This window comes from Pseudonaja textilis, chromosome 2 (genome assembly GCF_049901715.1).
Source record: "Pseudonaja textilis isolate UNSWEBS1 chromosome 2, rPseTex1.2, whole genome shotgun sequence".
Taxonomy (NCBI): domain Eukaryota; kingdom Metazoa; phylum Chordata; class Lepidosauria; order Squamata; family Elapidae; genus Pseudonaja; species Pseudonaja textilis.
Genome location: NC_141991.1, coordinates 18426731 through 18452599, shown reverse-complemented (window position 1 = coordinate 18452599; position 25869 = coordinate 18426731). Strand labels below are relative to the sequence as shown.

Genomic DNA, 25869 nt, shown 5'->3' with positions numbered 1-25869 from the left:
ATTGTTCTCACTGTCAGAAAGTTTCTCCTTATTTCCAGGTTAAATCTCTCCTAGTTCAGTTTCCCTTCATTATTCCTTGTCTGGCCTTTGGATGCTTTGGAAAATAGCTTGACCCCTTCCTCTCCCTGGCAGCCCCTCAAATACTGGAAGACTGCTATCCTGTCTCCCAGGGATGGGATTCAAATTTTTTAACAACCAGTTCTGTGGGTGTGGCTTAGTTGGTGGGCATGGCTTGGTGGTCATGTGACTGGCTGGGCATGGCCAACTCAACATCACTCACATCGAGGAATGCATCTCTTCGCCTGGCCTCTCATGACTGGGGGATGCTGCAACAGTCGTAAGTGTGAAAAACGGTTATAAGTCACTTTTTTCAGTGCCATTGTAACTTTGAATGGTCATTCCACACAAACAAAGTACCAGCAAAGGAGGAAAAAAAACTCCAGAGAAGTTCCACAGACAGGAAGTCTGTGGAATTCTTGCCAAGAATGTAATAAGGGTTAATGGAGAGGAGAGGCAGTTTCTGTAAGCAACACCAGAATGTTTCCTTCCTGCCTTCCTTACAGGATTAGGCCAGTAATTTCTTCTAACAACCGGTTCTCCAAACTGCTTAGAATGTTAACCACCGGTTCTAGCAAATAGGTGCAAACTGGTAGAATCCCACCCCTGATGTCTCCCCTGGTCCTTCTGTTCACTAGACTACCCACGCCCAGTTTCTGTAACCGTTTTTCACAAGTTTTAGCCTCCAGTCCCCTAATCATCTTGGTTGTTCTTCTCCCTATACCATTTCAGGCAGGTGGCTGTCTAGACTCTAGTCTCTTCTTAAAACCTCCTATGATGGAGACCCAAAAATTCTGGAGGCAAACCATCCCGTGGGTTAATTGTCTTCACTGTTAGGAAGTTTCTCCTGAATTCTAGGTTCCTTCTCTCTTTGATTAGTTTCTGCCCATTATTTCTTGTTCTGCCTTCTGGTGCTTTGGAAAATAAAGAGCCCCAGTCTTCTTTGTGGCATTCCAGGAAAGTCCCTCTTCAATTTTTGTGCTAATGAGTCTGAGGACCTGCAGGGAATTCTTAGTAAATTTGTAACGTGTCAACATGTGGGCAAATAATAGCAGACATAAATAAAACAGAAAATAAATAAAACCCGTGAAGGCCTTCATTTAATTGAAATAAAGTCGATGCAGTTATTTGGGAAGGGGCTTATAAATCTTAAAAGACAAATAGATAAGTAAAACTTGAAGAACTCTATCAGGGTTAAATAATAGGGAAAAGGAATCTTTGCCAATTTTATTTGTTATTAAGTCTCTCTGGCTTCCCCATTGACTTTGCTTGTCAGAAGATTGCAAAAGGTGATCATATGACCCGCAATACTGCAACCGTCATAAAAATGAAGCAGTTGACAAGCAGCTGAATTTTGATCATGTGATCAAAGGGATGCTGTAACATTCTAGGTCACCTTTTTCAAGGTCATTGCAACTTTGGTCAATAAATGAACGACTGAAGGCAAGTATATACTGTATTTCTCAGGTTAATGTTGCAAGATCCAATCTGGGTCGGTCACTGGGACCAGAGGTTTGGTGCTCTGAGCTTTTGGACTCATGCTGGAGCCCATCTTCAGGGTTAGGGTTAGTGACCAACCCAGATTGGATCTTGCAATTAGCTGGATGAATATTCAGAATACAGACAGTCCTCAACTTAGGGCTATCTGTATTCTGAATATGCAGAAAATACCTGCTTGGGATAAAAAGAATGATAGTGTTGTTGGCATAAAGCAGCAAATAAATCAGGCTAAAATTTTGGACGGTGGAGGACACCGCTTAGGTAAAACATGAGCCATAGTACATATGCAAAAATTAAATAGTGGCAAGACCGCAACCCTTGTTTAATACATTTTGGGGTTGGAATTGAATGCAAGTGGTGCAACTTCAGGACCATCTTTTATTCATGTCTGATTGGATTTTATACCTCTCATATTTATCCCACACTCAGCTCGGGATTTCAATGCTCGGAGTAGACCTAACAAAGAGATTTCTATTCGCACTTTAAAGCTTCTTCCTGTTATTTAAGCAAGCTGCTCTAGTTCAGGGCTCATGATCCCAAAGATAAATATTTAAAAACAAGAGGCTGGAGATGAAATCTCGTGACCATGACATTTATTTACCCTTCAGAACCGGACAATTTGAAGAAGAGTTCTGGAGAACTTCAAGCTTGCCCATTTTGAGATCAATAAAGCACACTGTCCACATATAGATTTTGTCTGCTTTTTTTTCCTCAGATCAACATTGGTATTACTTTGGGGGCACTACTCAGCCTATAAACAGGAGGATACTAATTGGCCTTGGATTAGGAAACTCCCAGGCTTGGGGGAGAAGGGCGAGCACTCTAGGACTGTGTTTCCCAACCTCACTAACTTTAAGATGTGTGGACTTCACCTCCCAGAATTCCCTAGCCAGCATGGGGGCTGAGAAATTCTGGGAACTGAACTCCACACTTTTTAAAACTGTCAAGGTTGGGAAACAGTGCTCTAGAACAGGGGTCACCAACTGGTGGGCCATAGACCACTGGTGGTCCACGAGAAAATTTTGGTGGTCTGCAAGAAAATGTCCCCCCAAAGCAACTCCCCAAAGCAATTAATCCAGCTGCGCAGGAACACAAGGCTGTGCCACCCACATGACCCACCCACCTGCTGGCTCCAACCCTTCGGGCGAGCGCAAACTTTACCTTGAGTAGAGTCACGCGAGCTGGAGCTGGAAGGAAAGACCAACTGCAGGGGAGGGACATCCGCCCCGGGATAGCTTGCTGATGTTGGGGGGAAAGTCAGTCCCATATTCCAGAGCTGCTGCAGTCACAGGACTGACCTGGGCATCAGCCTGCCATGGATGAGCTGCTCCGGGAGAGAAGCATCCATAGTCACTCTCGTGTCTCAAGAGCCCGGCCGAAGTTTCCTGTGCTGCTTCTGCAATGCTCCTCGAGAGACAGGCGATTTTGCAGGTAGCTTGGCTGAACTCCTGTCCCTGGGAGTCAAAGCGCTGAAGCATGAGCAGCGCAGGAAACTTCGGCCAGGCTTCTTGAGCAAGGCAGAATGCTGATGCAAGTAGCATCAGTAGCATCAAATGCAAGTACAGCGGCGCTCCTGCACCTTCCAGCCATCTCCATCTCTGCTTCAGCCCACCTGTGCCACCTCCCCCCACTTGCTACAACAGTACCATTACCTTGTCCTGGCCGGCGAGGGCTGTGCTGCTTTTTGCACATTGCACCACCCGCAAATTTGCACATTACACGTGCCAGCCCCTATGGTGGAGATTTCCAACCCCATCATGGGCCGGTCCCATATTCCAGAGCTGCAGTAGTCACAAGACTGGCCCTTTGGTCCTCCCGGAGCACCTAATCCATGGCAGGCCGGTGCACAAGCCAGTCCTGTAACTACTGCAGCTCTGAAATATGGGAGCGACTTTCCCACCAACATCAGCAAGCCACCATCAGTCAAAATTCATATTAGTGATCCGTGGGATTTAAAATTATGAGTCTGGTGGTCCCCGAGCTCCAAAAGGTTGGCAACCTCTGCTCTAGAACAGGGGGTCTTCAAACTTGACAGCTTTAAGACTTGTGGACTTCAACTCCCAGAATTCCTCCTCTGGTCATGTTAGCTCGGGAAGTCTGGGAATTGAAGTCCACAAGTCTTAAAACTTGCCAAGTTTGGGGACCACTGCTCTAGAATCATAGAACATAGAATCACAGGGTTGGAAAGGATCTCAAAGGTCTTCTAGTCCAACTCCCAGCTCAAGGCAAGGAGATTTTATTCCATCCCGGTCAAATCAAATGGGGGTCCTGTCTATTCTTGAAGAGTTCCAGCGAGCCAGTACCCACGACTCTGGGAGGATTCACTCTTCTCTCAGAAAAGTTCTCGTTACTTCTAGATTGGGATCTCCCTTTAACAAGCTTCCACGCGCTACTTCTTGCCCAGCCCTCGTTGCGAAGCGTGGTCAGAGGAAAGCCCTCGCTCGGCCCCTGCAAGCTCAGGCGAAGAAGGGCGATCTGGATGGGGCGGGGGCGGGGAAACTTCCCTGGCGGTCCTCGGAAGGCCCGCCCTGCTCTTGGCGCCTGCTGCTGCCTGGGCTGTGTTGGCGAAGGGGTTTTTTTTCCTCCCCGCCTTTTCTTCTGCGGCGGCCCCCAACGTTTGCATTCAGAGGTGAGAAGAAGGGAAAGGCAAAGAGGGGTAGGAAACACCTCCCCGGCCGACTCTTGGTAGCCGCGTTAACCGCTCTGACATCCGCGGAGGCGGCTCAGGGAGGAGTAAACGGCAGCTCCAGCAGAAGGGCTGCCAGGTGTTAGCCACAGGAAGGAAGGGAGAGGCGGGTTATCTTGGACAACTGCAAGGTGTGGAGGCCGAGCAGTTGCTTCTTTTCTGGGAGTGGGAATAAATACTGTGGAAGAGCAGGGATGGGCTGGCACCTGCGAGGGGGGAAGGAGGATGAGGCTCCTGGCTGTAGCCTAACGAGACTGAACGGGCAGACGGTAGAATAACTGGGCCTCCCGGGTCTGGGCTGTCCGGCTCCCCTTGATGCTTCTGCAGAAACGTTCCCCCCACTTTGCCTGAGAGTTAATCGCTTTCCAACAACAACTTTGCGGTGCGTTCATGCAGGGGTCCTCCGGATTGGGGGGTTTTATTTTGCAAGCAGCGGGTGGACTAATTTGGGGCACACACCCGTACTGCAAGTGCTGCTAAGGACACGTCTAATGCGAGGATTAGTTCATTGCATTTTTGGTGACTAGTACATGTGTTTTCTAATCTTGTGATAACTTTCATGCTTTTGGGAGGCATGATAAAAGACAGCAACAGTGCTTTGTGGCTATTGGACTGTGGAGGAAAAACAGTTCTTAAAATTTTTGTTAATAACGTTGTTGAACTAATTAAAAAAAGAATAGACACTAAAAAGGCAGTAGAAAGTGCAGAATAGGAAGGAAGGAAAGATATAAATGACTTGCCCCTTCATAACAAATATAAACAATTGTTAACCTACCACCTGTTTTATTTCAGCAAAGATCTCTTCTTCCCATATCTCTTCTCTTTATAAATAAACCTTTAAAATCTTGTTATTACGCTCTGGTCAGCAAAAACCCATTAAGGACTATCAGGAATAAAATACCGGTATCTATTTTAACTTTGATCAAATAAAACTTTACATTCCTTTTATTTTCAAACATTTTGATGCTTAGTCCCCTCAATGGCCTAGAACTTGATTTTCTGTTTTATTTTTATGGTTTTACCCAGTGGTAGTCAACCTGGTCCCTACGGCCCACTAGTGGGCGTTCCAACTTTCATGGTGGGCAGTAGGGGTTTTGTCCCCTACTTTATAAATCACCATTACTGTGGAACCGGTGGGTGGTTAGAAAAAAAATTACTACTAACAGAGATACAAAAGTGGGCGGTGGGTATAAAAAGGTTGACTACCCCTGGTTTTACCTATGGGAATTTCTCCTTAGTTCTAGGTAGCTTCTCTCCTTGATTAGTTTCCATCCATTCCTTCTTGTCCTGCCCTCAGGTGGCTTTGGAGAATAGCTTGACTCCCTCTTCTTTGTGGCAACTCCTGAGATATTGGAACAGTGCTATCATGTCACCTGTTGAAAGGTGTCAAAATGCCTTTCTTTCGAGGATTCGATTTTCCCGCAGGGAGAGCTCTGGCTCAAGGATATGGACAACTGCTTGAAAGCTGGATCTTTTTATTTTTCAGGAAGGCGGAGAACAGCGAGAAATCTGCGTTCCTGGGCTAGCTAGCTTCTTATGGTAAGTCTCTGGTTTTTTATACCCTTTTCTCCCTTTGTAAGTTGATTTTGTGTGAGTGTTTGTATTTGTGCCTAATGTTTCAAATCCTGTTTGAGTTTGTCTTTATTTCCGCCGGAGGGCAAACTCCTTGAAGCAACGGGTGGCCAGATTATATTATTGGTTTTCTGTAATCTCTTTTAGCTTTAAGACAGTTTTTCATATTTGTTCTGTGGCAATCTCCTGTCTGTCCCTTTTGTAATTTATATTTTGTGTCTTTTGTCTGTTTGTTTTGCTTATTTGGTATGTCCTGTGTTTGTAAGGGTTTTCTAAATTATCTTTTGTTTTCTTTTTTCTATTTGTCTAGTTTTCTTAATTACTTAGGCTTTTGTCTATAGGGATTCTTTAATACTTTTTATTTGATTCCTTTTCCTATGTAAGTTTGTTTTCTGGCTGACCTGATGTTCCCCTTGGGCTTTTCCTGTTATTTTTGTGACACTACTGCCTTCGTGAAATTCCCTTTCCACACACCCCTAGGCCTTCTTTTCATCAAACTAGACATACCCAATTCCTGCATCATTCAAATGCAGTAAGATTTTTTTGGCATGATCTTTTTTTTTTTTTACTAACCCACGTTGTCTTCTGGTTATAACTTCTAGGTGTTACAGATTTGTTGCTTATCTTTTCTAAGATCTTCCCAGGTATTGATATCAGACTGATTGGTCAGTAGTTTCCTGGATCCATGTTTTCCTTTCAGCTCTTTTCCAGTCCTCTCATAGTTCCCTGGTGCTCCAGGATGTTTGAAACATATGGTTCAGTGGTTCTGACATCAGATCTGCTTCTTCAGAACTCTGGGATGTAATCCATCTGGTCCTGGTGATTTGAACACATCTAGGGGTGGATAAATTGTTTTACCGTTTTCTTGCCTATTTTAACTTGTATCCCTAATCTGTCTTTTACATGGTTCCTTTTGGTAGTTGAATATGCTTAAACCACATTCAGTAAGATACATATTTTTCAACCTCCATGCTATAAAAACTTCCCAGCATCTGAATATCTGATATGAGGTTTTCATAGCTGCTATGGAGAATTACCTGAGGATTGGGAAAGAGGTGATGTGGTTCCCACCTTCCAAAAAAAAAGGGGGGGGGGGGGTGACCCAGGAAACTATAGACCAACATCAGCCTAACATCAATCCCTGGGAAGATACTGGAAAAGATAATCAAAAACCAGATATGCAAATCTAGAAACGAATAAAGTTATAACTAAAAGCCAGCACAAGTTTGTTAAAAATAGATCATACCAAACCAATCTTATTTCATTCTTTGTAAGTGAGTAAATTAGTAGACCAGTGAAATGTTGTGGACATAGTATACTTAGACTTCAGCAAGGCATTCGACAAAATAGACCACAACCTACTTCTTGGTAAGTTAGAAAAAATGCAATAGATAGTATTACCACCAGATGGATTTGTAACTGGCTGACAAACAGATTTAACCTGGAAACGAGGAGAAACTTTTTGATAGTGTGAACAATCAACCAATGGAACACCTTCTCCTCGGAAGTTGTGGGAGCTTTACCACTTGAGACGGTAAAGAAGAGATTGGACTGCCATTTGTCAGGAATGGTGTAGGGTCTCCCGCTTGGGTGAGTGGGGGGTTGAACTAGATGACCTACAAGGTCCCTTCCAACCATGATTATCTGTTATCTGAGTAGTCCTCAATGGGTCTAAGTCTACGTGGAGGGAACTAAGTAGTGGGGTACCACAAGGTTCTATCTTAGGCCCAGTACTCTTCAATATCTTCATAAATGCCTTAGATGAGAGAATAGAAGGGGATCTTGTCAAATTTACGGATGACACTAAACTGGCAGAAATAGTCAACAGCCCAGAAGACAAGCTCAGGATCCAAAAAGATCTTGACAGACTTGAACAACAAAATGAAATTTAATGTGGAGAAAAGCAAGGTTTTACACGGCAGGAAGAATTAAAGGTACACTGTACAAATTAGGTGAAACCTGGCTCAAAAACAGTAAATGTGAGAGGAACCTTGGAGTCCTGGTAGACGATCACTTAAATATGAGCTAGCAGTGTGCAGCAGAAGCCAAAAAAGCTAATACAATCCTTGATTGTATAAACAGAGGCACAGAATCAAAATCACATAAAATATCAGTACCACTTTATAAAGCCTTAGTTAGGCCACACCTGCAATACAGCATCCAGTTTTGGTCACCGCATTACAAAAAAGATGTTTGAGACTTTGGAAAAAGTGAAAAGAAGAGCAACTCGGTTGATTAAAGGACTGGAGACAAAAATATATGAAGAATGGTTGCAGGATTTGGATTTGGCTAGTCTAGAGAAAAGGAGGACTGGGTGGGACAGGGACATGATAGCAATATTCTATTATTTGAGAGGCGGCCATAAAGAGGAGGGAGTCCCAATTTATTTTCTAATGCTCCAGAGAGTAGGAGAAGAAACAATGGATGAAAACTAATCAAGGAGAGACGCAACCTGGAATTAGGGAGAAAATTCCTAACAGTAAGGACAATTGACCTCTGGAACAGTTGAATTTGCCTTCAGAAATTTGAGGTTTTTCATCACTGGAGGTTTTTAAGAAGAGACTGACAGTCACTTGTCTGGAATAGTATAACCAGGGGTGGGGCTGCTGGGGGTTCACAGGGGTTCGGGAGAGCCCCTAGCTAAGATTCTGTGCAGTTTGGAGAACCCCCAAATCCCACTCCGGCCTGGCCCACCCCACTCCTCCCCTCCCAGGAGTCCCCACACGGCCATTTTAGATGCAGGAAAGTGGCAGGGCACACGCAGAGGCAAAAAAATGGGCCTCCCAGAAGTTCAGGAAGGCTGCATATTGCGTGTCTGGGACTATGGCGTGGATAACTTCTCGTCAACGGTCGCTTCCTCAATAGCACGTCCGTTAGCAAATTCCTCCCCCCTGGGATGTACTTAAGTTTCAGTCGCCTGGAAATCAAAACACGTTGAACGGTTGCAGGAATAGGGTTTGGCTAGTCTAGAGAAAAGGATTAGGGGGAACATGATAGCAGTCTTCCAGTATTTGAGGGGCTGCCACAAAGAAGTGGGGGGGGGTCAACTTCCAAAGCACCAGAAGGCAAGATAAGAAACAATGGACAGAAACTAATCAAGGAGAGAAGCAATCTGGAATTCAGGAGAAACTGCCTAACAGTGAGAACAACCAGTGGAACAGCTTTGCCTTCTGAAGTTGTAGGTGCTTCATCACTGGAGGTTTTTAAGAAAAGACTGGACAGCCACTAGTCTGAAATGGTATGGGGCAGTGATGGCTAACCTTTTTGGCATCAAGCGCTTAAAGTGTGCGTGTGCATTGCCAAAATGCAATGTGTGTGCATCCCCTGCACATGCATGTGTGTCCCCTGTGGATGCACACATGTCCCCTCTGCATCTGCCACACCCCCGCACATGGGCCGTGCATGCACCCTGTCCCCCAGCTGACCGGTGGGAGGCATGCGCTCATGCGCGGCAGAGCTGAGCTGGGGCGATGAAAGAGGGTTCTGTGTGCCACCTCTGGCTCACATACCATAGGTTCGTCATCAGGGTACAGAGTCTCCTGCTTGAGCAGGGGGCTGGACTAGAAGACCTCCAAGGTCCCTTCCATCTCTATTCTGATTGATTGATTGATTGTTTAGAAATTTCTCAGGGAAATTTTAAAATTGAGAGGATTTTGACATCAGAAGAGAGCCAATTTGGTCTAGTGGCTAAAGTACAGGGCTAGAAACTGGGAGATTGTGGGTTCAAGTCCTGCCTTAGCTATGAAAACCAGCTGAGTGACTTTGGGCCAGTCACTCTCTCAGATCAAACCCACCTCACAGGGTGGTTGTTGTGGGGTAAAACAGGATGAAGTTGTGTTGGATATGTTGGCCTTAAGTGATTTGTAAAAATAATGAGAGATACAAATAATGGAGGTACTTACAATTATTGAAAAGACGAAAATGTGATGTGATATACTCTAAAGATAAGTTATATCTTTGCTCCAAAAAGTGGAGCTGTAACTCCAGAAGTCCTGCCAAAGTATTCACCAGTTTTCTGTGGGGTACTGTCACCCATTCGGTAGCAAAGGTGGCAAGTCACCAGATCCCATGAACCCTAAAACCCAAAGCCACTCGGCCTTCTTAGGGTTGAGCTGAAACCTGTCCTTGTCCAGCCAAGCCAAAGCCTCCAAACCTTCAGAGAAAGCACCTTAATACAGGTAGTCCCAGGGGTGGGATTCAAATTTTGTAACAACCGGTTATGTGGGTGTGGCCATACGACTGGGTGGGTGTGGCTTCTTTTGTTTGGCAGCAAAAAAAACCCACCCATTTTTGGGGGCCTTCTAGGCCTCAGGGAAGCCTCCCGGGGAGGGCCTTTTTGCTCCCAGGGGACAGCACCCCCCTGCACTCTGGTTTTGGGGCCTCCTGGGCCTCAGGGAAGCCTCCGGGGGGGGGCATTTTTGCTCCTAAGAAGCTTCCCTAGGGCCCAGGAAGGCAAAAAATGGAGGAGGCCCCACCCTTCATTGTTTGCCTTCCTGGGCCTCAGGGAAGCCGCGTGGGTGAAGCAGTAAGTAAGCGAGGGGAATCCTGGAACAGCTGATCATAGGAACAGCTGATTGTCGGGAGGAGGGGAAAGAAATACCTTAAGGAGTGACTGGGTGGGGAAGAATGCAGTCAGCGATGTTGGGCATGCCCACAATGTTGCGCATGCACCATAAGGACTGACTGGGTGGGGAGGGGGGTGGGCGGAGAGGGGAGGGGTCAGCCAGAGGCACAATTTGCCAGTTCTCCGAACTGCGCAGAATCATAACCACCGGTTCTATAGAACTGGTCCAAACCGGTAGAATCCCACCCTTGGGTAGTCCTTTGACTTACAATAGTTCATTTAGTGACTGATCAAAGTTACAACAGCACTGTAATTTATGGACTTATGACCATTTTTCATAGTTACCACCTTTGCAACATCCCCATGATCATGTGTACAAAATTCAGATGCTTGGCAAGTAATTCATATTCATGACCATTGCTGTCTCCCAAGGACATGTGATCACCTTTTGCGACCTCCTCATAAGCAAAGTCAATGGAAAAGCCAGATTCACTTAACAACCGGGTTACTAATTTATCAACAGCAATGATTCACTTAACAACTGTGGCAAGAAAGATAGCATATGGGACAAAACTCACTTAACAAATGTCTCGCTTAACAACAGAACATTTTAGACTCAATTGAGGCTGTAAGTCGAGAACTACCTGTAGTATCATTTGGCTGGCATGGGCAGAAATATATAACTGAGTATAGATGGGACCTCAGAGATCATCTAGCCCCTACTATTAGCAAGCATCTTTTAAAAAGAAATTTGGGCATTTGATAATTTAAACTTTGGGAAAGATTGCTTTGAAGGATAGCTTACAACTTTATTTTTTTGAAGAAAAAAAAACCCAGATAAGTGAAAGTTGACCTTCACAATGAAAATAAGCTTGACTAATATAATCAGCTGCTTTGCGAGGAGGCTGGCTTAGCATGAACTTTAAAAAATGCATTTATGTTTTCCACCCATTTAAAACATTACCCGCCTACACTCTGAAATCTTCAGGAATAACTAAAGCCTTTTTGAGAAGGCATTTGGCTTAGATTTTGTTCACATTCTGTTTTCAGTCATCACAGAGAAAACAGAGAAAAATATTGACAATATCCACAAGATGTTATGGCTCACATGAGTTTATTGTTAATCAGAATGGGCTTATGGTGAAAGATTATGGAGTGCGGGGTGAGGATTTGCAAGTCAAATTCCTTTAGGCAAACAAAGCAAGTTTGTGTGTTTGTGTGGATTTTCTATCATTGTGCATCCTGCTCCTTGGTATATACAGTACTTATTCATTAATTTATTTCCAGAGAATACGGTTCTTAACTATCCACCCACAGTTTTCACTTGGTGATCTTGGAAGAGCTGTAATCCACCTCACTCAGAGGATCATCTGAAGGGTGAAACTGAAAACTGGAATGGGAAGATCAGGTATGTAAATTCTTTCAGGTAGATGAATAATTGAAGAAATGGTAGAGCATGAAAATTAAGAGATAAATACCATGTTTTCCCCCCAAAACAAGACCTATCCAAAAATAAGCCCTAGCCTGTCTTTTATGTTTGTGGCTAATATAAATCCTACCCCCAAAGTAAACCCTAGTGAAGGGGGGTAGACATGGCCAGCATAGGCAATGTGCACGCGAAGGTTGAAGGTGTCTGGCAGCAACCGCAGCCCACTCGGCCCAGGTGAGTGGATTACCTGTGCAAGCAGCAGGCAGAAACAGGTGGTAGGGAAAGCAGGCAATCCACTGAGCATCAGTGGGCCGGAGCGGCAGGCAGCACGAGACTCGTCTTCATGTGGCAACACAGGCAGCAGACAGAGGCAGAAAGGGAAGGCAGGTGAACCGCAGGAAAGCCAAGCAGTCGTATCTGTATCTTCTCTATAGTAATATCTCAATAATGCATTCCAGTGCAGGAATGAGTAATACCAATTTCTTTTCTTTCCATACAGTCTGAATCCTGATCTGGGGCGAGGGGGCGGGGTGAACACAGAAAGGTAGAATGATGTCAGGAAGAATTACAGGTGAGGCCTTCAGATCTTTCTTTCATCTAGCTGAGAATACAGAAAGCAGGAAAAAAGCTGGAGTACTAATCAAGTCAGAAAAAAAAACTTTTCATTGATTCTATGGCTAAAAACATTGGTTTCTATTCTAAGCAGAGGAATCACCATAAGTAAGGCAGGCATTAGCTGAAAAAGCAAATTTGAATGGGCCAAAGTTTTGATCTGCAATTTTTGGAGATGACTGGACTCAAGCTAGAAGTAAGGAGAACTGGTAAGAGTATTAGTTACCAGTAGGATTGTTTTCTTCAGTCATCCTTGGTTCTTCTGGTAAGAGATGTACTGGGAGCAAACCACACTAATTCTAACCAACCAGGAGGAACATCTGAGAGGACTCTGCCAGATTATCTTCTGAGCTTTAAGAGGCTCATGGAGTAAATCAAGAAACTTTTATACTTGGGATTGTTTCAGTTTCAGATAGAATTCAGCAATATACATACCTGCTTGTGCAAAAGTAAGATCTTCCAATGTGCACCACAAAAGCAGTGGAAATACTTCAGATCCACACCCAGTTTTGTCCTATGACATGGGCATCCCCTCCTAATATAATCACCTGAAATGTTACAGTTCTGCCAGTGAACGTTCAGTAGTTCAGGATTTTGGGATCTTTGTGAATTTCAGCTACTTAAAATATTTCTTTAAATTGCTTAGACTGGGAAAGTTGGAGCCCTGGTTGAGTATTGTGGGCAATGTCTTCTGAATAGCAAAACTAGACCATATCCTTATTGTCCTACTTATGGTATTCTGCCTTCTTTTAGGGGGAGAAAGAGATTCTGGATGTTGTGATAATTTGACTTCTGAGGTGACAACTGAATCTTCTGATCGAAAGTCTGATGCAAATAGGACAAGAAATGCTGGTCAAAGCAAAGGTGGACACCTCCCTGGGGGCCTTTGTAATCTTGGAGGGGGGGAATAATGCAACACAATGGGTGGAGCTGGGCCACAGGAAAGTAAAAAAAAACCAGGATCCTTATCTTTTTTCCCCTGGCTTTGAAGAGAGGAAGTTGAGGCTGTTCCTCTTTTTTGAAAAGAAAAACTTCAGAAAAAGCCAATTATAGGCTAACCTTTGGTCAGTTCCCCACGTCACCTTCCTGAGTAGTTCGCATTTTCAGGAGAGAAACCCTGCCACTGACTTTGGGCAGTTGGGTTTGGAGGGGGGGAAATGCAGATCAGCCATCATTCTGAAGAGGAAGAAATTGACGTTAATATCTTTGTCTCAAAGAACAAGATCTGATTCATTGATGTTGGAGAAGATGAGGCTATATTGAAATGCTCTGTTTTGCACAATGCTTTTTTGTACAGTGTGGTTTCTCTTTTAAATATTCCTTCAAGTGACTGTCCTTCTCTCTTTCTGTTTCTCACTTGTTTCCATAACAAATTGTGTTGCAGCTGACGTTCCTTAGAACTGCTTAGCAAAGGATCTTAGCAGCATCTTTGCAGAGAAGGTTTTTCTGGTATCTTTTTCTGCGACATTTATACCAGCTTTTTAGCAAAGCAAAGCAGAGGTGCACTTATAACTCCAAGTATGTTACTTAGAACTGCAAGGATGTCCCCTTTGCTGGGAAACCCCTCTGAAGGAGGGCCTTCAAGGCAGAGCTGGAGCCTACGAATATCACTGCGCATTAGCCAAAGGAAGTGAGGAATATCTATACTATTAAAAAGATGTTGAGACTCTAGAAAGAGTGCAGAGAAGCACCAGGATGATTAGGGGGCTGGAGACTGAAACATAGGATGAATCATTCGACTGTGGGAAGGATGGAGGATCTTGGCCACTCCTGATTCATTAAATCTGTTCTGTGCGGAAAGAAACCTGAAGGCCACACAAAGCAGACCACAGGGCTGTGTTTCTGGCCTCCTTGGAGTCACGTTAACTGTCACCTTCTGTCTTTCCTTGTGGAGGGAGAGAGATGAGGGTGATTCAGGGTTTATTTATTTGTGGCAGGATCGGCTGGTGTGCGTCAGACCAAAAACCTTAATTGTCAACAGATGGAAATACACCAGACTTTTCCAACCAAAAGCTGTCCAAATATTTTGAACTTCCTTTCCCAAATTCCCCTGCATTACAGTTTCATATCCCAACTGCAACACACAAAGTTGAAAATTCTAAGTTCTAACATGCAGAACATGAAAACTGTTCATACAAATTACAGCTAGTTGCTTGGGGTAAATGTGCAGTCTTTTCTGGCATTAAGAAATAGCTGATCCTTTCCCTCTCTCTTAATGTGCCATAATGTCTACATAGCCACCCATAGTGTGACTACAACCTGAGCAGCTTACAACAAAACAAAAAATAAAAAAGTCAAAACAATCGCAATAAAATCTTGAATTTTGTCTCCTGATATTTTCATGTCTGTTTTTCAGGTCTCATACATCAGTGCACTTCAGACAAAAAAATCATTATAGCTGTTATTCTGATCATTGTTTTGTTTATTGTTATAATTTTATTGGCTGGTAAGTAGTAAGACATTTCTATTTAACTTGCCCATAGTTGTCATTGTTTGCATCAAGATCACTACATGCATTTAAACCACAGAATTTGGAAGAAAGGAGTAGCAACAGTGTGTTCGTCAAAAAAATGTGAAAATGCTTATGGCAGTGCAAATGAAGCTAGGATTTTTGTAAGCGTGACAAATGTTTCCTCCATATCCACAAAGGGAAGAATTTTATTGCACTACTGTGATTGCCGTATTTTTTGACACAATTGCCCCTGCAGGGAAAGATTGTTATGTGAAAGGAAGGTCAAGCTCAATGCAAATTGGGGGGAGAAGATAGTATAATCCAGGGGTATCAAACTCAATTTAATTGAGGGCCACATCAGGGCTGTGGTTGACCTTAGGGGGCTGGGTGGGCACGGCCGACTGGGTAGGCGTGGCCAACTGGGTGGGCATGGCCAACTTGACCCACTCCCCAACTTCTGGCATGTTTCCTCTTCGCACTGGGTAGACTGGGCCTGAGCCATGCTAGCCAATCTTTCTTCTTCACATTGGGTAGACCAGGACAGCCGCACGAGCCAGATCTGATCACTTCACAGGCCAGATTCAGCCTGCAGGCCTTGAGTTTGGCACCCCTAATCTGTGGTGATTTGCTTAACAACTGCAACCAGAACTAACAAACTTAACTGCTGTCATAACTTGGGCACAGTCATTGCTGTTGAATTTGAATTTGGAAAATGAATACGTAAAGCACTGCAGGGTTCAGTGGGCAAGGAACTTTGGATATAATGTAATCCTTGAACAATAGGAGAATAAGTGGACAAAAGCTTTAAAATTTGCACTAAATTATAATTTAAAAGAAAACTTCTATAAGATGATGTATCATTAGTATTTAACACCAGATAAGTTGTCAAGAATGCATCAAGGTATTTCCGATGAATCTTGGAAATGCAAAAGTAAAGAAGGGACCTGTTATCACGTATGGTGGACATGTGACAAAGAAAAGAAATATTAGAGTAGGATTCCTATCCTAATACAGAAAATTCTCAAACTGAATATAAAGAAACCTTTCTTTTGGGTTTAATGGAAAAAGACTTGGAAAAAAATTGGAACTTTGATGTTGTATATGTTGACAGCAGCAAGATTACTTTATACGCAAAAATTGAAGGATACTTTTATTCCCCAAATGGACAAATGGCTGCAAAGGTTGATGGGAGTTAGCAGAGATGGGTAAATTGACTGCTTTGATTAAAGAAAAAAAAATACCGTTACTTTCGTTTCTACTTGGAAACCACTTCAGGACTTTGTGCTTGAGGTACAAAAAAAATAAAACTTTGATTTTTGGTTTTACCAACTAGAAAGGTTTGTTGTTCTAGAAATGACTAGTTTATACTATTATGTAAAAGTAAAACGTTGAAATTTGATCTTATTATCTTATTTTACTGCACCAAAGGGAATCGGAAGTCAACACCTTTTTTTTCCTTTTCCCTCTTTTTACTACACTTTTCCCTTCTTTTTTCCCTCCCCTATCTTTCCTACTATTTTCTATTTTTGTATTTTACATTATAAATTAATTAAAAAAAATAACTTGGGCACAGTCATGTTATTGTTTGCTTTACAACTGCATCAGTTAGCAATATAATTGCCAGTCCCAAATGTGGTCGGTAAATGAAAACTACCTGTATTTACAGACTTGGCTTCCTTAAAAAATCCTGGAATTTCAATTTAAGTGAGGTGGCTTAATAAAAAGAGGGCTGTGAAAATATTTACATCCCGGACATAAACTGTTTCAACTCCTACCCTCAAAACCACGCTACAGAGCACTGCACACCAGAATTAAACACAAGGACAGTTTTTCCCCAAACGCCATCACTCTGCTAAACAAATAATTCCCTCAACACTATCCAACTATTTTCAAAGTCTGCACTACTATTACTATTAATCTTCTCATCACTCCTTATCACCCATCCCCTCGCACTTGTGACTGTATGACTGTAACTTTGTTGCTTGTATCCTTACAATTTAGATTGTTTCCTAGTATGATTTGATTGCTTATTGTAACCTATGACTAGCATTAAGTGTTGTACCTGATGATTCTTGACGAATGTATCTTTTCTTTTATGTATACTGACAGCATTTGCACCAAGACAAATTCCTTGTGTGTCCAATCACACTTGGCCAATAAAGAATTCTTTCTTTCTTTCTTTCTTTCTTTCTTTCTTTCTTTCTTTCTTTCTTTCTTTCTTTCTACCCTGTTTCACCAAAAATACGGCCTCCCCCAATAAGAAGTCCCAGCATGTTTTATAGGCATGAAATGAAATTAAACCCCTCCCCACAAATTAAGGCCTATATTAAAACATGCGAAATGGGGGGGAATGGTGGGGGGGGGGGGCTTGCCGTTAGGAAGTACTTTTGTTGCACACCCGGATATGGTGCTGCCTGCGTTGACCCCAATATGAAGTGTCCCACCAATGCCAAGGTCAACATCCAAGCCGTCACCGCCTGCCCGAAGATGCAGGGGGGGGGGGAAATTAAGTCACCCCCAAAAGACGGCCTAGTCATTTTTTTGGGGATCAAAAAAAAAAAAAAGACCTGGCCTTATTATATGAGAAACACGGTATCTATCTATCTTTAAAAGCGAAATACCATCACGCATCATCACAAAATCTCCATAATCATAAAGCCTACAAACTTGAAATTTGGCACATATGTTCCTCTTGGCTTCTAGGTGCTCACTAAGAAAGGATTTTTTGAAATGACCATCACAGCATTAGTATTTTGTATATTATTATTAACATGCTCTGATGCTAAGGAGTTCTACTCCCCCCTCCCCACTGAAAAGAAATCTGTTCCAAATGCAAAACAAGCAGAGGAGAGGAGGTTCCATTTCAGTTTTAGTTTCACAACACCAAGCAGCTTTAGTACAGAAGAGTCCAGGTTCCTTGCTGTCTCCTGCTTGCTCACACAGCAAATTTTGTTTCAGTTTCCAAACAGCCCTCAACTCTCTCACACACTGACAGGATGCTAATACTGACGAATGCTAGTAGATAGAGGCAGAATTTCCCCCCCTTATTTTCCTCCCCCAAAACTAAGCCTGGCCACATAGCTTTGTAGTGAAGCATGGGTATCGAGCTAGTGGTTAACATAGTTAACTATTAATAGTTAATATTAAGCCATCTCACTACTACAGAATTGTAGCTAATTTTAAGCTCTATGATTTGTCCATTTTGTTTTATTTCCAGTTAAAAAAACAGAAACATATCTGCCTTATCCTTCCTCTGCAAGCCAAGGTGTTGCCTGCCCAGATTCCTGGATTGGATACCTAGGGAAGTGTTTCTATGTATCAAAAGAAGAAAGGAATTGGTCTCTCAGTTTAAGCATCTGTTCTTCATTTAATGCCTCCTTGGCTGTGATTGATTCTCAGAAGGAATTGGTAAGGAATAAGGAGACATCATGATTAATTGCATAATTGTCCTAGTATTCACAAATATAAAAACCAGTCACTTTACATTTTGTTATATTTATTATCAATATACCATAAAAACTCCTGTGCTAATCTGGTTGTCTGTACCCCTCAAGTATTATACTATTAACAATTTTTTTAGAATCGAGGTATTCAAAATCTGGTAACTTAAGGATTTGTAAATATTTCAGGAACCATTTCTCCTTTGGAATTGAAATTTCTACAATGTTCAAACCAGTTTTATTCACAGTTATGGCTTTTGCAACATCCCTGCATTCACATGATTGTGATTCCTGGTGTCCCTGCCAAGTTCCCACAAGCAAGGTCAATGAGCAAGCCAGCAGAAAGATGGAAGTTGCTCCAACTACCACTGCTTTTTTGCCTACCCATAAGTCATTCTAATTAATCTGTTTAGTTAAGTGTACATTGACTTATTATTGAACATTTGTCATCACAATTATTTTATTATTTATGATAGGCACTCATCTTAGATGGGATTATCCAGCATTGTGTAAAAATATGTGCTCAGCCTAAAATTTAATGTTTGTTCTGATCACATCAGACTGCACTAACTTTCTTTCAAAAAATGACCCAACGGGTCACAGGTTTGTCAAGTTATTTATTATTCTCTGTTCACAACAATGTGAAACCACAGCTGCTGGTGTTCGCCTTCATATGCATCAAATTCTTCCCAAGAATCTAGGAAGTTGTAATGTATCAGTTATATGTGTAGATCCAAAAAGTATAGCCTTTTATAATTGACAGATGGAAATTTTGTCAATGTGCAGATTTTCTAAGTGTTCTCCAAGATTTCTTAGTATGGCAGTCAGGGTGCTGATAGTCACTGGGACCACTACAGCTGATTTACACCATCTTTCATTTTGATTTTCATATGTTGATTTTCATACATTCTGATCTTCTCCAATTCCTTGTCTTTTATTCTACTACTATGGTATTGCCACATCAATTATCCGCACTTTCTTTTTTTCAACCACAGTTAACTTGGATGTGTTATATGCCAAGACTTTGTCAGTTTGTATTGGGAAACCTCACAATATTTTAATCTGCTCATTTTCAACTTCTTTTTGAACTCTGTGTTCCCACCAATTTTCACTACTGGCACACGATTATTTTTACAGATGGCCCAGTGAATCATTCAGCAATAGTATTGTCCCATTGTTTATAATTTACTTGTGTAATTTTCTTGCACGAGTCGAGTATCCCGATTTATGGTTACTGTAGTACAGGCAGTGGTGGGCTGCTGCTGGTTTAGACTGGTTCTAGTGAGCCGGTAGTTCTGACCATCAGCTGGCCCCACCCACCCTCACCCGCCCTATCTGGTCCTATATCTCTTCATTTCTGGCTCAGTTGATTTGCGTGGCAGAGTTTCCCGTGCCTTACTTGTTCTACTCACCGCTGATTCTGGAGAAGGTAAACATTTTAGCTTGGAACTGCTGTTTTAGATCAGTGGTTGCCAACTGGTGGGCAGAAAATGTTGGTGGTCTGCAGAGAGATGTCACCCGCAGAGAACCCCCCAAAGCAATTAATCCAGGCTGTGCCGGAACACAAGGCTGCGCCACCCACATGGTCCACAGGACCCCTCCCCACCCACTCACTTCTTACCTGGAAAACTTGCCTGCTAAGCGGCTATTTTTCCTTTCCCCCAACCATCAGCTGTTCTGCTGTGCCGGGAAATTTAGATTAACTTGAAAACAGGAAACAGTTGGATTTTTTGATTTCTAGCTTATCTATAGATCTTCGGCTCTGCTTTTAAGCAGAGCTGAACCTCCCTTAGGACTGAAGGTTCTATTATTCAATTGCAGACCCAGATAGCCAATGGCAGAAACACAGATCTCTAAGTGAATCTGTGATTCTGTGATCAACTCAATATGCCTGCCTGCTTTGCCTAATTTTGGGTAAAAGTTGCTCTTTTTTAAATAAATGTTTCCATACATGGTGTGCTGTGAGTTAATTTTGTGAGTTTGCTTGCAAGCAAATTTTATATGACAGACTCAGATAGCCAATAGCAGAAACACAGATCTGTAAGTGAATCTGTGATTCTGTGAGCAACTCAATCTGCCTGCCTGCTTTGCCTGATTTTGGGAAAAATTTGCTCTTTTTTTATAAAAAAATTCAATATTTACATAAATATTTATAATATGTACATACAATGCATGGCCAGTCAGTCACATGACCAACCACACCCACAAATTAGGCCACACCCAAGAACCAGTTGTTAGAAATTTGAATCCCAGCCCTGCCTCCATGTGTTTGTGTGTGTGTGTGTGTGTATGAGAGAGGGAGGTTAGATCAGATCTCTCTCTCTCTCTCTCTCTCTCTCCCTCTCCCTCTCCCTCTCCCTCTCCCTCTCTCTCTCTCTCCCAAGGTCAGCAAGCCACCATCAGTCAAAATTCATATTAGTGATAATATAATTAAAATTATGAGTTTAGTGGTCCCTGAGATCCTAAAGGTTGGTGACCCCTGCTTTAGATAATGTGTGCAAGTGCGCACACAAAGTGCACCCTCATAGAACCGGTTGTTACATTATCTGAAGCCCACCACTGAGTACAGGTAGTCCTTGACTTATAACAGTTTATTTAGTGACCATTCAAAGTTACAATGGCACTGAAAAAAGTGACTTATGAACAGGAGTGGTATTCAAATTTCTTAACAACCGGTTCTGTTGGCGTGGCCTAATTTGTGGGTATGGCTTGGTGGTCATGTGACTGGGTGGGCATGGCTTGCTGACTGGATGTGGCTTGATAGTCACGGGACTGGCTGGGTGTGGTTTGTATGTAAATATGGTAAATATTTATGTAAATGTTTAATTTTTTATTAAAAAAGAGCAACTTTAACCAAAAGCAGGCAGGCAGATTGAGTTGCTCACAGAATCACAGATTCACTTAGAGATCGATCTATCTGCAATCTGCTACCTGAGTCTGCACTAAAAAATAAAAGTTTCAGTCCTAAGGCAGCCTCAGCTCTGCTTTTAGATTAGCTAAAAAGCAAGAAATTCAACTATTTCCTGCTTTCTAGTTAATCTAAATCTCCTGGCACAGCAGAACAGCTGAAGGTTGGGAAAAGAAAAAAAAATAGCAACTTAGCAGGTAAATTTCATGGCACGCATGCCAGGTAAGGAGTGGTTGGGTGAGGAGGCAAGGGGCAGGACCAGCCAATGGTGTAATTTGCCGGTTCTACGAACCGGGCAGAATCATAACAACCAGTTCTATAGAACCGGTCCAACCAGGTAGAATCCCACCCCTGCTTATGACCATTTTTCATACTTATGACCACTGCAGCATCTCCATAATCAAAATCCAGATGCTTGACAACTGGTTCTTATTTATGACGGTTGCAGTGTCCTGAGGTTATGTGATCAGCTTTTGCAAAACTTCTGACAAGCAAAGTCAATAGGGGAAGCCGGATTCATTTAACAATCTCTTACATCTTTTATTATTGGGGTAGTGTCATCAGCATAGCATAGGTGATTGATGCTTCTTCAATTATTAAACCAGACTCCTCCTCTTCCAATTCAGCTTTCCTTGTGCCAGGCTTAAATTTTGGACATTTTATATCAAGATTCTGCTTTCTTAAATCTATAGATCTGGGTAAGGTGAAAGAAAAGAAAAAAAAGAGGATGATCAGCAGCAAATATTGGTATGATCAAAATCAAGACATATGATCAATTATAGCCTCAAGTGGTCCACCATTGGAAAATCTGAAAGACCAGAGAGAAGGACAATCTAAATGATCAGTAAGAGTGAATGCACATAAAATCAATAAATAAATTATCTACATAAAAGTTGCCATAAACATGTTTGTTATCTTGATGAGTTATTAATATTAATTAATACTTGAGGGGTATTACGATAAGATAAATTCATATATTCCTGCTGAATCCTATGCAATGTGTTTAAATTTGATTTAAATTTAAATACAGTTGCATATGCATCATTGCAGTAGACAGTTTAATTTAACAGACTTCCTTTTAGTGGACTTTGGATGCAAAAGGCCCCAGTTTTGGCTAGAAATCTCCCTAAAATAATGGACAATCCTGCAGTATCTGAAATAGTTCTGACAAGACAGTTACATTACATTAATTTTACCTTAATTATATGGTTTTGTACAAATGAAATAATTTGATACAAATAATGTATTTGGCATTCAAAAGACACTCAATAGACTTCTATCCCAATTAGTCTGCTGAATGGGGATTTTATTACATATTATTTTCCTTCTAGGATTTTTGGGTAGAAATTCTCAATCCGCTTCATTATTGGTTTGGTCTCTCAAGAGAGGTTAACCAGACTTGGAAGTGGTCCAATGGCACAGAGTCTAAAATTCAGTAAGTATGTTTTATTTGTTTATGGGACTTATAGACCTACTTACCCTTTCAAAGTATTTATAGATATTACATTTCCGCTTTAGTGGCTGAAAGAATAATAAGAATTGAGATAATTTTTGGCTAAGCTTCTCTCCCCAACATATAAAACATAGAAAGGGGAGGAAAATAGAAGAAAATTGTTCAAGCAATAGTATGTAATATTTGGTGGTCCCTGCGCTGCTGGCCAGCTGATATGGATTGAGAAGTTCGGGATGGATAAGTGATATACAACCTCCAAGAACAGGTGTGTCTGGTGTTAATTTTTATATTTTTATATGTAGGGAGGAAGAGCTCGGTTGGTCATAAAATTGGAGTTTGCTGTTTTCCCTGAAAGATATTATCTCTAAGGCAGGTTGTCATGCTTCTGACTAACAAATCCAAGCAAGCAAACAAGCCTGAGACGATCTGATCTCTATATGCTAAACTTTACTGAGTACATCATATCAGCACAGATTGAAGCAAAACCAACTCTAACTAGTTCCAGCGGTTTTCACACAATTAAAGAACAGAATCTCCCTTCCCCATTAGTGCAGCTCACGTTGTCCAATTAACTAGGTATTGTTATGTAAAAACTGTCCGGGTCTTGGTCACACATCTGGTTAGACACCCTTGGTTCCCACGGGACAATTTCTTGTTACCGTCTGGAACTGACACTCCACAGGTGGATCTCCCTCCCCCCTGACTCTGTCGCAACTGAAAAGTGGCAATGGGTGCAATCAACAAAATCTTGCTTTGAAATGGACAGTCGGACCCCACTAGTGCGTGGAAGGTCCCTGGATGTGGCTGGGGCTTTTGAACTTGCTTTAGGAGCTGGTACCAGGCACACAGCTGCTCGGTGACCTTCCTGGCCGCATCGGAAACACAAACTGATCCCGCTCCTCAGAGGCTCACGGGTGGGTGGATTGATGCTGGCGCCAGCAGCAGTTTCCTTCCTGGTGGGTTCTGTTCCTGACTCCTCTTTGGCTGGTTCTCGTTCCTCCTCGCCTGGCTCCCTGCAATCCTGTGGTACTCTCGGATGTACTCCCTCACCAGTTGGTTCTCTTCCCTGATAGTCCGCATTTCTGACTTGGTCTGCCGGACTTGTCATCTTCAAATTTGGCCCTGAGCTGAGCCAGGAACTCGTCCACGTCCCCAAGCTCTGGGGCTCCTTCATTGTGGAGGCTTATCACCCAGTTGGTGGCCTTCCTCTCGAGACTTGCGACTAGGGCATTCACCATGGTCACTTCATCATGGTAAACCAAGGTATATTGGTCCATGTGCACCCACACTTGATTAAGGAAGGTTATCTTACCTGGGCTCCTGTCAAAGATAGTGTCAATCCTGATGCTGGCTGGATGGTAGCCATTTTCTTTTTTTTTTCTACTGGACTTTTATGTGGAGCTTCAGGACTGACACAGTCTGGAGATAATGGATAAGGAGTGGGGTGCAGAGATAGTGGAACATTATAACCAAAACAACATTCTTTGCCCTGGGAACCAAGGGACATTTGTGCAGATGGCTGGCAGGTGGAGACTGAGGTCACCCAATGACTTGAGCTGTGTGCTGATTGGATCATGGGATTGATGCCTTGTGGGGGGAAGAGACAAAGTTTTGCATTCAATTAGGGGTGAAAACTGGTGGGAATTTTAGAGCCTGTTATCACCAGCACTGTGCCAATATGACATACTCTAATAAATTGTTCTTTGGGAAACTTTCAAGCCCCTGAGTCCTTTCGTTTGGGGTGTCTTAGTTAGAACCCTGACAGGTGGATTTTATTGGCGGAGGGTCCAGTGGGGGTTGAGATCACCTAGGACCCAGCCAGGTCCAGGGGGGGTAGGGCCAGGTTTCTGGTCCCGGTCCCAGTGACTGGGGTGGCGGCTTCAAGAGGGCTGATGGCTCAAGCAGTCCCACACTTCTCCTTCCTGAGCCTATGCCTGGGCAGGGCTGCACCCCACTGTTGAGGGCTAGTTGCTCCACCTGTGGCCACTGGACTTGGCCCACAACATGGCAGGGACGATCAGGCTGGTAGGGCCTCCACTTCAACAAGTAGCTCCATCTTCCACGCTGGCTCAGCTTTGCGCAAATACTGAGTGAGGTACGGACTGGAGGTTGGAGATTATGTTTATGCCATTTGCGGCTGCTCAGCAATTCCAAGCTAGGCCCTCAATTGACTCCTCTCTCCAGCCTAGCTAGCAATTCCCCAACGTTGATCCAATGCATTCTAGGGGCACAGTCTTGGCTGAAGTCTAATATATTTTTTAAGCTGGTAATATTCTTGGAAGTATTATTCCTGCAATACTAATTTCTACCCTCAGTTATCACTGCCATGTAGATAATAATTCCTTGTCCTTTTTCAGGTTTCCAGTGCGAGGAGAAGGCTTCTGTGCCTATGTAAATGGAAAAGGGGCCAGTAGTACCATATGCTCCATGGAGAAATATTTTCTCTGCAGCCAGCCAGAAAGTTGTAGAACGGCTGGATGAGACAATCTCATCAAACCAAGGTAGCGCTTGGCTTGACTAATATTCATTGGAAAAATATGTGTGTATGATACCCTCAACTTACAATCCTTCATTTAGTGACAGTTCTGAGAAGCTGAGAAGACAGCTGACTGAATGGGCCTATTTTGTGCCAGCAGAAGACTCATTTCCTCTACTGCAACTGAAGACATAACTTTCAGAGCCCCTGGTGCATGGTCAGCACCTGAATAGTGAAGGGACTGGGGCTGAGAAAATTGATGAATCAATGACAGGGGTGTGTGCCAGCCACCTTCCTGGCCGAGCTGGTTAGGCTCAAAGCAGGGACCCACATAGAGACTATTAGAGTTAAATATCCGAACTAAACTGTATTGTTTCTCCGTGTCATATATGTTGGTATATGCATAATTTTGTGTTTGTTTATTTTGTCTTTTTTTATATAAATAAATTATATTAATTTTACAATTAAAACAAACCAACAACACATTCACAAATGAAAAAAAAGAGGAGAAGAAAATAGAAAGAAAAAATAGAAAGCAATTAAAAACATTCTCATCTTCAACAGTTTGTAAGATCTCTTTTTTTTAAACCCTTAATTTATACCATATACACACACACCTAATCTTTACATATATTTGTATATCACTGTTATGGGTTTATCCTATCCTCTTTTGCCTTATAGTGTAAAATCTATCTTTGGTCTATCCATTTGTACCAGCAG

The 25869-nt window shown here is 42.6% G+C and overlaps 1 protein-coding gene across 12 annotated transcripts; it reads left to right on the top strand.

Moving 5' to 3' along the window:
- The first annotated feature begins 3969 nt into the window (after window positions 1-3969).
- Window positions 3970-25710, top strand: LOC113450859 (C-type lectin domain family 2 member D-like). 12 transcript variants are annotated; one of them, XM_087923422.1, is made up of 10 exons: window positions 3983-4186; window positions 5730-5782; window positions 11667-11787; window positions 12308-12379; window positions 13174-13284; window positions 14777-14866; window positions 18090-18280; window positions 22552-22659; window positions 22980-23028; window positions 25031-25062. In XM_087923422.1, the coding sequence occupies exons 4-8, from the start codon at window positions 12358-12360 to the stop codon at window positions 22657-22659; spliced, it is 522 nt and encodes a 173-aa protein (XP_087779548.1). In that variant the 5' UTR covers window positions 3983-4186; window positions 5730-5782; window positions 11667-11787; window positions 12308-12357; the 3' UTR covers window positions 22980-23028; window positions 25031-25062. The 12 variants fall into 12 exon arrangements, with proteins under 12 accessions (XP_087779537.1, XP_087779548.1, XP_087779541.1 ...); XM_087923415.1 differs by lacking the exon at window positions 22980-23028 and adding an exon at window positions 25251-25710 and having other exon boundaries at window positions 3988-4186; window positions 22552-22655; window positions 25031-25174; XM_087923416.1 differs by lacking the exon at window positions 22980-23028 and adding an exon at window positions 25251-25710 and having other exon boundaries at window positions 4177-4374; window positions 22552-22655; window positions 25031-25174.
- Window positions 25711-25869: the final 159 nt, after the last annotated feature.